Source organism: Anabas testudineus, chromosome 3 (assembly GCF_900324465.2).
Source record: "Anabas testudineus chromosome 3, fAnaTes1.2, whole genome shotgun sequence".
NCBI lineage: Eukaryota > Metazoa > Chordata > Actinopteri > Anabantiformes > Anabantidae > Anabas > Anabas testudineus.
This window is the reverse complement of record NC_046612.1, coordinates 22,953,235-22,968,532: the sequence shown is the minus strand read 5'-3', so window position 1 is coordinate 22,968,532 and position 15,298 is coordinate 22,953,235. Positions and strand designations below refer to the sequence as shown.

The 15,298-nt window shown below is 42.5% G+C and overlaps 2 protein-coding genes across 2 annotated transcripts in view; both read left to right on the top strand.

The window, feature by feature from the left end:
- itfg1 (integrin alpha FG-GAP repeat containing 1) overlaps positions 1-6,088 on the top strand; it is a 126,062-nt gene extending 119,974 nt beyond the window's left edge. Inside the window, exons 17-18 of the mRNA XM_026378215.1 lie at positions 570-687; positions 4,883-6,088. Of these exons, the coding sequence (XP_026234000.1) occupies positions 570-687; positions 4,883-4,942 (178 nt within the window). The 3' untranslated portion in view covers positions 4,943-6,088. The remainder of the gene's footprint in view (positions 1-569; positions 688-4,882) is intronic.
- Positions 6,089-7,144: 1,056 nt separating this feature from the next.
- LOC113174366 (neuropilin and tolloid-like protein 2) overlaps positions 7,145-15,298 on the top strand; it is a 38,901-nt gene continuing 30,747 nt past the window's right edge. The window contains exon 1 of the mRNA XM_026378307.1: positions 7,145-7,546. Within this exon, the coding sequence (XP_026234092.1) occupies positions 7,537-7,546 (10 nt within the window). The 5' untranslated portion in view covers positions 7,145-7,536. The remainder of the gene's footprint in view (positions 7,547-15,298) is intronic.

Genomic DNA, 15,298 nt, shown 5'->3' with positions numbered 1-15,298 from the left:
TCACACACACTCTCTCACCTCGCAGCATGTGTTCTTGTGTTATCAGGACATTGTTCACATGTAGCTCAAACCCCAGGAGAAGCTCCAGATGGTTATTCAACACAGGCAAACACACACACGTGCAGCCTCCTGCATGTAGCCAAATAACACTTGTCTACTCGCCAGGGTTGCTAGACTATCCATCACAGACACACAATATGAGTGAAGCTCTAACCAGAAAAACACAGGTGCCTTTGTATCGTAGTTTAAGTTCAAGCCTAGTCTAACATATTGTGAGATGGTAAATCCAGTTTATCAGTGAGGCTTAACTGCCAGAATTGCATAAATGTGATTGGAAACCACATTGGAGACAGAGCAGAGCTTTGTTCTGTTTATCTGTGATAAGAAGTTGACGGAGCTGTTCATTTATTTATTTCAACTTAATTAGGACACAATTTGTGCTAATGTGTACCATTTGGTAATTACATTGTTTCTCTACAACTATGATTAAACATAAAACAACATATGGCAAATCCTCATTTTTATTAATGCACACGCTCTCCCCCCACTCTCTCTCTCTCTCTCTCTAGTTGGAGCGCTAAGTTGTACCTGACTCCTAGCAACAGTGTGTTGCTGACGGCCATTGCGCTCATCGGAGTGTGTGTCTTCATCCTCGTCATTATTGGCATCCTCCACTGGCAAGAGAAGGTCAGGACACACACATATACAGACGTGTAGTTAATGTTGGCCTCTTCCTGGTGATTTACTGCTTGTGTGTGTGTAAGAAAGAGCAGATTGGTCACAAGCAGCAGCAGATGGGTACCACTGTCCCTGTCCTGTGGTCCTCTAGCCTCCCACTGAGACACACATACACAGTCTCTCTCTCTCTCTCTTTCACTATCTGTCTCTCTCCCTGGGCTACAACCTGGAAGGACGTTCAGCTGTAATTGCCTGCTTCTGTCCTTTCAGCACGGCAGATCTGCTCTTTATTGCTGCTGTAAATACGCCCTCCAGGGAGTCAATACATGTTTTCGTTTGTGTTTTGTGCCTCAGCTCCTCCTGGTCCGGTTACTGTTTGAGTCACACACACACAAAGTACGGTGACCGCAAAATGTACCCCGAAATGTTACGGTTGGGAAAACACACGCACAAACATTATTTAACACTGATTCACGCAAAACTACTTTTTTTCTTGTTTGTTTGTTTTTTGTTTTTCATTTTCGTTTTTCATCTACCCACACCGTGGTAATGCTGTCTGCTGGGCTGGGTGTTGCAGTAAGTTGCTGGCATCTCCACCAAGCCATCTGCCGTGCACAGTGTGCGCACTTAATGTGTGCCTGGATGTGTGCGTCTGCATGCAGGATGGCATTCGTGCATGGTTACACACACTGAAGTGCTGTAATTGCCCTCTTTTTGGGAAACGTGGGCGTGAGCATCAGGTACATCTGAATGGACTCTGCATTCAAAAATAACATGGCTGGTGCCTGAACCGAGTATCTAGATACACCTAGCAGGATCAGGTGGTTGGGAGGACATATGTATGTGCCGGTGAAGGCTAAATAGAGTGTCTGAGGTCATGAGAAGAAGAAGGAGGACAATGGGAAATAAAACCGCTCACTCACTCATACGGGGTGGCAGTACACTTCACTTGAAATCAACTCTGACATGTAGGCTTGACAAAATAAGAGACTGAACCCACAAACAAGAGATGTATTTAACTTTAATCGCTGTAGTGTTCTTGGGCTGATCAGTCAGAGTGACCTGTCCACTGCTCCTACAGACGTGGAAAAGATCGTGTTATTCTCACACTTGGATTTGGGCAGTTTTTCCCATTCTTCCAGACAAATTGTCACAACTTCTATCAGATTAGATGTGAGGTGCCATCTACAGGTCTCTACACAGATGTTCCATAGGGTCTAGTTCTGCAGTTTGACTGGACCACTCAAGGACAGCCAGAGATGTCCAGTGCAGCTTTATGCTTCAGGTCATTGTCATATTTAGAAGGTGAACTCTGGAGCAGGTTTTCCTCAGTTCTGACCTTTATGTGAGAACACAAGTGTCCAAATTCATTGGACCAGACATGAAATGAACTCTGCGCTGCCAACTCCCCAGTTCACAGTTTGTGTCACGTCCGACTGAGCCCATGTATGAATACAGCAGCGAGCATGTGGGTGTGGTTGACAATGCTATTCTGCGACTGGCTCGTCTTCTGTTTGCCGTAAACAAAACACTGATTTCAGCAGCATCGTTTTTGTCACGTAGTGCCTCCTGTGAGCTCTACCCAGGCACCACCTCTCACCTAAACTAGAGTGTTTTCAGTTGGTGAGCTGTGTGCTACATATGTAAAAGGGAATTCCCAGACAATGTCCCGACCTTATTTTCCAGATGTCTGAAGTTCATGGGAGAAAATGACTTCCCTGTCCTTGCTGCAGAGAAGCCCCCCGTGTAGCACGATAGCCAGATGATGAGCAGCGCCTGGTGTTTGCCAGACATAATGCTTGGAGTTGTGCCCACAGAGTTGAATTTTGACGACATGGACGTCCAAAATATCTCTCTCCCAATTCACAGTGCCAGTCTCATCTGGGGCAGATGAACAGAACTATAACACACCAGAGCGCTGTGTTCAGAGTATTCGACTGATCGTATTAACTGAAAAACACATTTTGCCCAACCGGCTAATGTCAGAGAATTAAGACTGAGGGTGAGTTCTGTACACCAGTCGCTAACATCCTCTGTCATATTTCCTCCTTTCCCACCTCTTTTATGGCAGGGCATCCAGTAAGGTCAGGGCGAGCACACTGATTGACATTTGGCATTTCTGTGTTTGCGCCGCCGCTGGTATTTGCTCTTCTAATAACAAAGTCAGGTAGAGGGCAGGTGCACAGGGGCAAAGATGTGCTGTACTGCCTAACAAGCTAACAGGGGCTTTTACACGGCTCCGGTGAACTTGCAGGCGGTGAAATATTAGTTGGGGTAATAATGTAAAAAGAGAGAGGAGCATCGCTTTTAAAATGTGATTTCTGGCTTCACTATGACAATTTTGGTGGAATCCTCTGGATACCCAGGCTTCAAACACAAAGCAGTGGATCTCTTATCCACAGGAAAGAACATCACTTCAGTCCATCTGCTGCTTGAAGGGATGTTGGCATAAATAAAAAAAAAAAACACACACACAACTTCAGTCAACGTAAGGCGATGGTGTCTTGGAAGATAGATGAAGGCCAAAAGCGAAAGGATAAAAAAACACGTAGTAAATGTGTAGCTGGCCATCATTTTGTGAGGCAATATAGTCAACATCAGGGAGCACTTGGCTGCGTTTGAAAAGCGGACAGTCGTCTCTGAAAAGTCTTTCTGTTGTACTGAGATTGGCCTCAGTGCTTCTGATACAAAAACATGAGCTGCTTCACTGCAACTTTTAGACAAACTGTTGGAGAGATGAAATAAACGATTTGATTCAGATACTTTCAAACTGGTTCAGCTCATCACTGATGTAACACATCTAAATGTATTATTGACTTCGCTGTCACCAGTTCAGGGTGCCGACTTTTTTCTCAGGCTCAGTTACTGTCAGATGGCGTCGTCTACAAATGCACGACAACGTTTTTCACTCCTTTTAATACTGAGTCCCATCGAACCCACTGTTTTCTTAAGCAGCTATTAAATAATGTCTGTTTGTTTCTAATCTGTTATGAAATTAAGGTTCAAAGTTAGCATCAAATTTTATTCTGAGGTACAAACATGAGGACAAAGATAAACTTATACGGTATGATGCATTTTACACATAGATGTACATAAAAACGTGTAGGATTGTCTCCCTCTGGGCAGTGAGGCATGAGACAATCAGGAAGTTAGAATAGTGTGTTTCTGACCTGTTTAGACCTTAGCTACAAATGATCACACACGGCCGCCACCACCTTCATGTGTTCAGATAGAACTGTCGACAGTCTGTGCTCGCTAAAACTACCAATTACTTTTTATGAGGTTTATGAAATGTAGCACGGTGTCAGCGGTTAGTTCACAGATGTCAATAGAAAATAGTTTTTAAAAGGCTGCTGTGAGATACAGTAAAGGTTTCCTCACTGCACCGCTTTTTTTTTTTTTCTCTGCGTGTATTTTTTTATGTATAATGCTTGAGCTGGTTTATTGTTACAATATCCTCCACATTTCCGTCTTCGTGGAATAATTCTGAACTCAATAAGACAAACAATTTGCCAAGATGATAGATAGGATTTTTTTTTCTAGCTGTCGCTGTAATTAAATATTAAAAGGTTAACTTCCTGACCAAAGGACTAATTGAACACTTGCTATCTGTCCTTATGTTCTTGCAAAATAAATGTAATAGTCACACTAGAATAAGTTCACCATCTTTTATTATTTCTTTCCCCGATGGCTTTTTTAATTTTTAATTTCACTAATTGGTGGTTGTTGTTGTTGTTGCACAAACATGGGTGGAAGCTAAATTGGTGTATTGGTGCTTGTGTGTTCCTACCAGTGGGTTCATTTAACTGAGCATTTAATGAAGCTATGCGGCCCTGTTTAATCAGTGAATATCATAGTGGTGGTAGTCTGGCCTAATATGACTGTGTCAGTTTGAACTTGTCCAACTGAAAGTGATGACAGAATGACTTAGAGCAGCTTGTATGTCCAAATAAAACACTGTACTTACATGAATACACTGATGTTGATTTTTGATTTGGTCTTGAATTTGTGCTTCTTGTCTTCTTTAAATTACTTTTAAATTAGCTCATGGTCCACTAACAGCACATTTCTTTGTCATTAATACATCCACCAATCGATGATCTGCATTCATTACAGCTGATGAGATTGAAGGTTTCTGTCACTGACTATGATCCATAAACCAGAAGAGGCTGACGGTTTGTTTCTGTGTGTGTGTTTTGTTCAGAAAGCGGACGACCGGGAGAAGAGGCAGGAAGCCCATCGTTTCCATTTCGATGCCATGTGAAGACGGAGAACTGCATCCTGGGAGAACATCGGCTCCTGTTCTGCTCCGCCTGCTCCCCGCCCCCCCATCTTCACACGTTTTTACTCAGTCTCATTTCAAGGGCCAACAAAAGGATCCTCATTTGCCCCAAAATGCTTCTTTTTGATATTTTTCAGTCCTCGAGTTAGACGTGAAATATTTATGTCCATTTGATTTATTCATTCCAGTGTTAGAAGTACAGGAGCTACAACAAGGCTTTGGAGACGCAGAGAGAAGTCCTGATGGAGATCACTCACAAGTGTGAAGCAGGGATTTCTTGGGACTGGCTGTATTCAGCAGAGTGATCGTTAGTTTGTTAACTGTTAAGTGTTTTGACAAAAAGACACATTTCTGTCAATGTGTTTGTAAAATGTTCAATTTACAAATGTGTCCACTGGAAGGGGAAGCACATTAGGCACCAGGTGTTGTGTAAGTTACTTGAAATTTCTGTGCGTGTGTGAGTTACTGTCCACTGTCTTTGCCGAGTTGGCTCAATTCTTCTGTTTATTCAACTGGAATATTGTAAAGAAATTCATCCACATTTATTACTTAACATTAGACTGAATTCAAGTCTGAATCTCAGCATGCAGCTGCAGCAGCAACTGTTGCGAAGCGAGAACAAAAGAATGGAAACATTACTGATTGTGTGGAATATTTTCCAGCTGCCAGTTTCACCAAATGTGATGAGTGATGTTCAGATTTGCTGAGTGCAAATTCATCTTTTTTCTCACTTGATTGTGTCACGGTGCATGATGGGAGTGCCAAAATAAAGAGACGTTTTGTGTTGCATTCTGACAATGTCTAAAGCTACTGCATCAGGGCTCAGCAAATAGCCTGAACACTAGTCGCCCTGCTGAATTAAGCGTAGTTTATTTTAGCTTGTTGTACATTAATTCCAGTTGTTGTTTTTTTTTAAGTTAATTAGTTGCAGCGCTCTGGTGTGTTGAGATACTTATTTTACAAGGATAAGCATATGCCTTTTCCAATGGTTAGCGCTTTTTAACTAATGATTAACTGCGGGCATGTGTAATTTATTTTGTTTTGTGGATTTGATTTGCAAATGAATGTTCGAGCTACAAATTGTGTTTACGTGCAGGGGTTGAGAATAAAGGTTTCTCCTGTTTAAATCAACTCTGGGTTGGTTCATTTATGGATTATTACACTTAAAGCTGCTCGTGAAATAAACAGACGCGGCTCCATAAGATTTCTTTTTAACAGGGTGTTTTGTTTATTTAGAGAAGCTAGAGGGGAAGCTGCACTCCAAATAATCATCTATACTTACTCTCATTATCTAAATTTGTAGTGAGTGAAGCAGCAGTGAAATTAAACTGTGTTTAATTTTCTGGAGGACCCCTGGAGACGCCTTTGAGCACCCCGCTGGGCCCTGCACCCCACTTCAGGATGCACCCTGCTAAATAATGCATGGAGAGAATAAACCTTTCCTGCAAGGCAAATGAGAGTAAGTCTCAAGCTTGGTAGCCTTCAACTGCTGCAGAGCATGGGAGGGTGACATCAACGCTTCCTATTGACTGTCAGTCGTTGTGTGTGTGTGTGTTTGCTGGTAGAGAGACAGAGAGAGAGATGAGGGGGGGAAACTTAAAGCAAGGAGGAGGTGGGGCGCTACGTGCTGCGTTAAGAGGCACAGAAAACCAGAGCACAACCGGAAACGAGGAGGTTTTGCCATAAAAATAAAAGCACAGAAACACTAAGTAATTGAGGCAAAGAGTTGAAAAACTAAACCACACAGTCGAAACTAAAAAACAAAAAGTGAACAAGTGTGTTGAAGGCTGCGTTCTTGAAAATAATGTATTTAGTTACTCATAACAAAAAAATAATCCTCTGAGCTTAATGCTATTTAATTTAAACTTTAAAATAGACAAACTGAGAACAAACATCTTTTTTAATATCATTTGAAGAGCTTATTCAAAACCAACATAAAATGAACATAGTTAACCTGTGTAAAGGTTAAATAGGAGTGTTTATCATTTACATCATCATCATGTGAGCTCCTTCCACTTGTGAAACAGTTTCCATGAGTTCTCCGATAAGGTTTTATTTTGAAAGGCGAGAGCGGAGAAGTGACTTCCTCGGTGTGTCTGACTTGACGCCGCTCACGACGAGCGGCTCATTGATGTGAGCGGTGCCCGCGGCTTAAATGAGCCTCGTTCAGGAGCAGTGCTCCTTAGTTCAGACGAGACTCGGACTCTCCTCCTCTTCCTCCTCTCTCCAATCCATCCTCCATCCGTGTGCGTCTTTTGGATACCTACCTCGACTAGTGCGCCACACTCCGCACGAGTCAGCCCACCTCCACATGCCGCCTCCGCCGCGGTCCCACTGGATGCTGTAGTTGCAGAAATGGTGCCTGGCTCAAAGGCTTGCGGCAGCGGGATCGCGGAGTGAAGAGGAGCTCGGCGCGGCTGTCTTCTTGGTGCGTGGCTCTGCGTAATGGATCATTTACTGTTGTCGGAGCAAAGTTGGATTTCGTGAAGAGCCCGATTGGAGCCTTAAAATGGACAAAACAGGAGGGCGTTTCTGAAAAAGGTGCTTCTGGGTTTGGAATCACACCGTGAGAGGAAATGCACAGAGGTGAGTTGTGCGCGAGCTGCCCGAGCATCCGTGGAGCGCGTCAAGCTCCGGTGCCTTGGACTAAAACACTCCCCAGTTTATTCTCAGCTTGGATTAAATGCGTTTACCTGTCGATCTCCCCTCTGTCTCTGTCCTTTTAGCAGACAGCGCGTTGCATTTGCAGCTAATTTGCATTTCATACAAATCAACGAGGGTGATTATGAAATCAGAAAATAGTCAGTGTGCGTCCTGTTGTGTTTGTCTTAAAGTCAGAGAGCTGGAGCAGTTCACAGGTAAATAAATGCAAACTCTCTTCTGTGACACGTCTCTATCCGCCTCCTTTAGTATTAACTTCCACTCTTGGGACTGATTATGGTAAATATCTCTGATTTATCTCCGCCGATGATCCACGTCGAGCTCCAGCATCAGCTGCTCTCTGTTTGCCATTTTCAGGCGTTCAGAAAAAGCCAGACTGGTTCTTCTGGGTTTGGTTGGTTTGAACCGGCTACAGCCCAGTTATTATATGTAGATATTTTAAAAAAGTAAAGTCAAATATCCAAAGACTAAATGGTTCCTCAACGTTGATCTGATCATTCATTACTGTTTGTTAACATCCTCCAATAAGACGATGTAAATGGACCAGAACCAGCTGGTACTGTGAGGTGTGTCTCCTTTCAGTCTGCTTCATTGTGACTGGCAGCAAAAGTCAATCAGTGTTGAAATTGCGCTGAAGACTGAGATCAAACCCGTCAGAGGACGTGTCCGTGCTTCCTGTGAGCAGATGTCTGTCTCACATACTTCTGTCTCCGGGAAAGTGGCACAAAGACGCACGTCGGGCGGTTCAGCTGCCACCATTTCTCCGTCAGTAGCTCGACACTACGACATCATTTAAACTCCAAAGCGGCTCGTTTCGCTGCTCTGGACCTACGTCTCGGGTCCCTGGGTGAGACACTTGGTCTCCGGTGACGAGGACAGCTCTCCGCGTGTCGCCGCGCGCAGGCTGTATGGCAAGCCGTAAGGGCCATAAAACGCCACTTTATAGCACGATTTACCTCCTAAAACGCCGCTTTTTCCGGCATCTAACCTGTCATGACGCCGTTTATTGCGGCGTCATCAAATGTACCGCCGTCAAAAGCGGCGAAAAATCTATTATAAAAACGGCGCTTTTTACAGCGTAAAGGAAACGCCGTCCAAAGCGCTGCTTTAATGAAAACCGGAGCGGCGCATTCGACGTCACTTCCGGTCGCGTCGGACGCCGTCGAAAACGCCGCTCTACTATGGTATAATGATCTCCGCCCTCAGGTTTTCACAGCCTATCATTTAAAACTTGAGTGGCCCAATCACGGCTGAACCAGAACAGTCTCGCCCAAGTGAACACAGATATGCAAAGATAGAAAGTGATGCCAAGGCTGTGTCTCATCCTGTAAGCTGTCCATTACATATTATTAAATCTGTGTGAAGCCTGTTAGCAATTCACTCGCATGGTATTTGTCTTTCAGAAAGTCAAACTATATTTTTGCAATGAATGAAATGGCTAACGATATACTTTAAAAAAAATAAACAACCATTATTCACCGGGGGCATCTGCGTATGCCTGTGCTGGACTCTACATGATAAAAGCTTAAAATTACGTCCCGATGATTATTATTATTCTTACACATTCACTGTTCATGTACTGTTCTTTGCTTGTGTAGAGCTGCGTTGCGAGATGTCATGTCAATTGTAAAAAGGGCTATACAGATTAATTGTTTCTAAAGGAATAGTTCGACTCTACATAATAAAAGCTTAAAACTACGTCTGAATTCCATCTGCCTGTATAGCTCACCGGGAAGGGCGGAGCGCCGGGAACCCGATGGTAACGAGTTCGATTCCCAGTCGTACCTTTTCAAATGTTGTTATTCACCATTTTACTTTTTGGTATAGGAATTGTGATAAAACATTTAATTACATTGTTTATCAATGAATATTGCTAATGTTAACTTTTATTGTACTCCTCATTTATATCTTTGCATCCTGTGCCATTTTAAATAATATCATGTTTATGTTCTTTTTCCTCAAACCTTCTATCTAACCCATGGTCAACTGGCAGCGTGTCGTTGGTGACTGCGCGATTCAACGGGTGTCGGTCATCACAGGACCATAAATTCCGTCTTCTAATTAACTGCTGATAGGGTTTTTACACATGACACTGGGTTTTTACACTCTTCTCCTACATAAGAAGACATGCATCACATTTGTATACTTACAACTTGATTGTTGTAATCAAGTTCAACTTCCTATTATAATTAATATTCATAAATAAACAATTGTTGTGTACCATCATGTTTTAATCGTAGCGGTATTTTGGAATTTCTGGGCATCTAGGAATAGTGTTTAAACAAACCATGCACTTTGTCTCAATGCAAGTGTACACCTCTATGAACAACAGTGTAACTACCCGAGTGCCTCATCTAGCTTTCTCCCATATCTTCCCTTTTGTTTATCTAGCATCTCAAATCCCTCCACCAGTAAACAAAGTAATTTGGACTCACTAATTTTTATAATACTTACTTACATTGACCTGTCTGTCTGGCTGACCACTTAATCAGGTCCACTCCATCATGCCATCCTCACAGTTCGTTTTTATTACTGGGTAAAAGAATGGTTGTTTCACCATCTTGAAAATGAAGGCATCATTGACCTTGAGAATGAAGTGCACCTCTGGGCTCTTCACTACATCTACATACCAAGGATAAACAGAGATCTGTCGGACTTCATGAAGCAGTGGAACAACCATGGCTTATGACCCCACTGCAATTGTTTGTCAGAGGCTGTCTCGAACAGCAAGGCAGACAATCCACTGCCATGCTAGACATCTTTGGGGCTCCTGGTGCTGGTCCACTCACTGCTTCAGCCGACCCAGTCTTGGTGGCTCCGCCTGGCACTGCTCCTGCTACTCCAGCTTTGGTGGCTGCTACGGATGCTGGACTTGCCTCTACTGAGGCTGCTACTTCTTCTGCTACTGGAGAATCAGCAATGTCACTAGACTGGCCAGAGAGGGTTACTGTGCCTGCTATCCAGCATAACTTGGACAATGCCACAATGGAGCAGATTCGAGCACAGTTTGACCCTCTTAGCGGTAACAGAGGACAACATGGCGTATTAACCCTATGTGACCTAATATCCTTCTTGGAGTCTAGGACACAGTGAGTTACAGTGAGACAATGAGTCTTTCAAACATTTAATTTGGAATACATCAAAGCAGGTGTTTGTAAAGGTTGTTTCACAATTGACAGACTTGGAACTATATCAATATCTTTTGAAATGTTTTATTCTTTACAAGCAATTCAATAAACATCTTTAATGCTTTTACTTCGTACTGATTACTCTTTCTTGTCTGTAGAGTGCTGTACAGCTGAGTGAATTTGTTGAGACCGTATGGTACATGTTTTATTTTGGCATACCGGGTCTAAGTTAGTATGTCACTTCAATACATATGTAAGTATACAAATGTGATGCATGTCTTCTTATGTAGGAGAAGAGTGTAAAAACCCAGTGTCATGTGTAAAAACCCTATCAGCAGTTAATTAGAAGACGGAATTTATGGTCCTGTGATGACCGACACCCGTTGAATCGCGCAGTCACCAACGACACGCTGCCAGTTGACCATGGGTTAGATAGAAGGTTTGAGGAAAAAGAACATAAACATGATATTATTTAAAATGGCACAGGATGCAAAGATATAAATGAGGAGTACAATAAAAGTTAACATTAGCAATATTCATTGATAAACAATGTAATTAAATGTTTTATCACAATTCCTATACCAAAAAGTAAAATGGTGAATAACAACATTTGAAAAGGTACGACTGGGAATCGAACTCGTTACCATCGGGTTCCCGGCGCTCCGCCCTTCCCGGTGAGCTATACAGGCAGATGGAATTCAGACGTAGTTTTAAGCTTTTATTATGTAGAGTCGAACTATTCCTTTAGAAACAATTAATCTGTATAGCCCTTTTTACAATTGACATGACATCTCGCAACGCAGCTCTACACAAGCAAAGAACAGTACATGAACAGTGAATGTGTAAGAATAATAATAATCATCGGGACGTAATTTTAAGCTTTTATCATGTAGAGTCCAGCACAGGCATACGCAGATGCCCCCGGTGAATAATGGTTGTTTATTTTTTTTAAAGTATATCGTTAGCCATTTCATTCATTGCAAAAATATAGTTTGACTTTCTGAAAGACAAATACCATGCGAGTGAATTGCTAACAGGCTTCACACAGATTTAATAATATGTAATGGACAGCTTACAGGATGAGACACAGCCTTGGCATCACTTTCTATCTTTGCATATCTGTGTTCACTTGGGCGAGACTGTTCTGGTTCAGCCGTGATTGGGCCACTCAAGTTTTAAATGATAGGCTGTGAAAACCTGAGGGCGGAGATCATTATACCATAGTAGAGCGGCGTTTTCGACGGCGTCCGACGCGACCGGAAGTGACGTCGAATGCGCCGCTCCGGTTTTCATTAAAGCAGCGCTTTGGACGGCGTTTCCTTTACGCTGTAAAAAGCGCCGTTTTTATAATAGATTTTTCGCCGCTTTTGACGGCGGTACATTTGATGACGCCGCAATAAACGGCGTCATGACAGGTTAGATGCCGGAAAAAGCGGCGTTTTAGGAGGTAAATCGTGCTATAAAGTGGCGTTTTATGGCCCTTACGGCTTGCCATAAGGCTGCTCCGTGCGGCGCCGCGCTCGGCTGCGGTGCGCACAGGTTCGGACGCTGTGCGTGGACCAGCGGGTTTCTGGATGTGGTTCAGCGAGAGCTCACTGCAGATGGTGCACTTGCTGTGAACCGTCCTCCTTCTTTACGTCTCTGCTTTTCCTCATCAGGTGTCGTCTGAGCTCAGTGAGGGCTCGGTGCCTCCATCCTGAGCTCCAGGGGTCACTTGACTTTACAGATGGTGGCATGTGGTTGTTTAATGACATTTAATAGACTGTTGTCTAATCTGTGGACCTGCACTCTGAGGCCTCTTCACTAGACAATCAATACAATCACACAGCAGCTCTGCCATGACTTCTGCTCTTACTGGGGATCATTCGTGCGCTTTAGAGTTCATTCATTCTACTCAGTGTTTATTATTGAGGTCAAACTGGGTGATGGAGTAATTTGTGGCTCTCATTTATGTAACTACAGAGTTAAAGCTCTTTTGTCTGAGAGCGGTTTTGCTGTTGAGGTCAGTTTCTAGAGGGATCTTTAGTGATGCTGGACCCACCGTTTCTGGACTTAAGTGTGGTCCAAAACTCACTTTACTGTGTAAAGATGCTGTTTACAGTCACTCACGTCCCCGTGTCAGCGGTGTGGGATGATGTGTCTTCATCAGATTATGATGAGAGAGTGGATTTCTAATGGCAGAGAGTCCCCAGCCTGTTGTCTCTTGCTGCTCAGTCACTTTGCACAAATGATGCTACAAATACCTGCATATTCTGAATTGTGCACGTTCTGCTGCAGCTCTGTGGCTTTTTGTTTTTCCAGGTAAATCAACCATGGTCATGAACAAAATGTTTGAGTCAGTTTCATTAATATTTGGAACCAGAACATCCCCAGAAACTGAGAAGATCCCCATTTACACGTAGTGCTTCTGAGGGCCAGCAGCAGTTTACAGTATTCCTGTCATCTATCTGTTCCTTCTATCATTTAGAGACTGACTTGTAATCTGAAGAGCTTCACTGAGCGCCTGCAGCATCTTTAAGATATTTGGCTCTTGAGCATGGGTGGTCTGTTCTCGAAAAGTGCCTTTGGTACTTCATACTCCCACCTATGGTGCTTCATTGCAAGATAATGGAGATAGAAGTAATGAGGATTGTGGGGCCTGAGGGCCACACGTGTGTGTGTGTGTGTGTGTGTGTGTGTGTGTGTGTGTGTGTGTGTGTGTGTGTGTTTGTACTTACTACATAGTGAGAACCAGCTCGGGTTTTTAACCAACAAAGTGAGAACATTTTTGGGGAGTGAGGACATTTTAGCCGGTCCTCGCTTCTTTTGTATTAAAATTGATCCCTAAACCCACCCTCTCTTTTTTAGACAAAGTCCTCACTTCAGTCCCAAGTTGAGATTTTTATACCTGTCTGTTCACACGCTTTTGCTCTAGAGCGACCCATATCGTCAAAAACGTGATATTACACCTATTATGTAACTCTGTGCCGCTTTTGCTCTAGGGCGACCCCTATGGCCCAATGTGATATTACACCTAGTATGTAATTCTGTGCTACTAAGGTGAGCTTAGAGGTATAGCCATATATATAGCTTTTAACATGTTAATAAGCCTTGTGTATTCAAATTTAACTCACTTCTGTATCCCTAAAAGCCTGAACAGTGTCATCAAAACTGTCATTCTTTAAAGAGAGAAAGTGTTATTTGTTATCAAGATTTAAAAATAAAATTAATTCCAGAGGGAATTTGTTTTGTCTTGTTACAGTTGCTCTCAATTCAGACAGAAAGAAAAGGAACTACAACCAGAAAAGATTCACACCAACACAAATACAAAATGGCATCAATAGAAAAAAGACAAAATATACACAAAATATGTAAAGATGGATGGAAATATGTCAATAATTATAAATCTAGGTAAAATGCTAACAAATATGATAAATAAATGAATATGAATAAACAATGTGTGATATATGAATAAATATTGATTCTGATGATAGTTCACCTCCATCTTACAGAAGGGGTAGGAGTTTTACAGGAGTTCTATGGCCACAGACAAAAAGGATCTCCCGTGGCACACTTCATGTTGATCAGTTTCTGGCTGAATGTGCTCTATGTCCAGAAGCACACTGCTGTGAGTCAGAAGGATTGTCCAGGATTGAAAAGAGGTTGGACAGCATACTGCTCTCAATTACAACACATAGAGGGTCCAGCTCCACATCTAGATTAATTATTTCAACCTGTTAGTGTCTGCCACCTACATTTTTCTGCACAGAAGACCACTATATGTTTGCTTCACATCAATTTTATTGTAATAGTAAGACCCCATGTTGATGTGATAAAAGAGTGTCAACGACAATGGAAGAAAAGGTGTTCAAGGCGGAGATGAGATCAGCAATGCTGTACAGCTTTGAGACAGTGGCTCTGAAGAGAAGACAGGAGGCAGAGCTTGAGGTAGCTACTGGCACTCATGTGGTCTACATTGTATAACAAAATGGCCTTTGCCTTTGTATTTGACATGTCATTAAACTTGCTAAGCTGCAGATTAATTCATTTTGTCAAATGTAGTCATAGTGATTAACAATGTGCATCGTACATGGTTAATAAAAAAACATGGAGAGGGCGGAACTTCCAAGAAGCCCCTCTGCCTATAATACAGATCGCAAAAATCTTAATAGACAACATCATTACACATATAATTAAAATGGTGATGTCCGCCTTGGCACAACATGCTCTAGTTCTTGGCGTGGAGAGGAAAACTTCCTTTTAATGGAAGAAACCTCTCGAAAGAAAGAAAAGAGAGAGAGATTATTTGTTTAATCTGTAACTATACTAACTGTATAGTTATTGAATGTTGTATACTACTGTATATGTAGTGTGTAGTGCTTGTCTATAATTAAAGAACAGTGTTTATATTGGCCTGTACTGAGAGCCACAAACACCTGGAACCAAATTCCTTGTGTCTGTCAATATACTTACGAATAAACCTTGATTCTGCATCTGCTCATGATTAAAAGGCAACGAAATCTTTTACTTTGAAATTAATGGGTTTCCGGTGCCGTGCTTTTATTTTGTA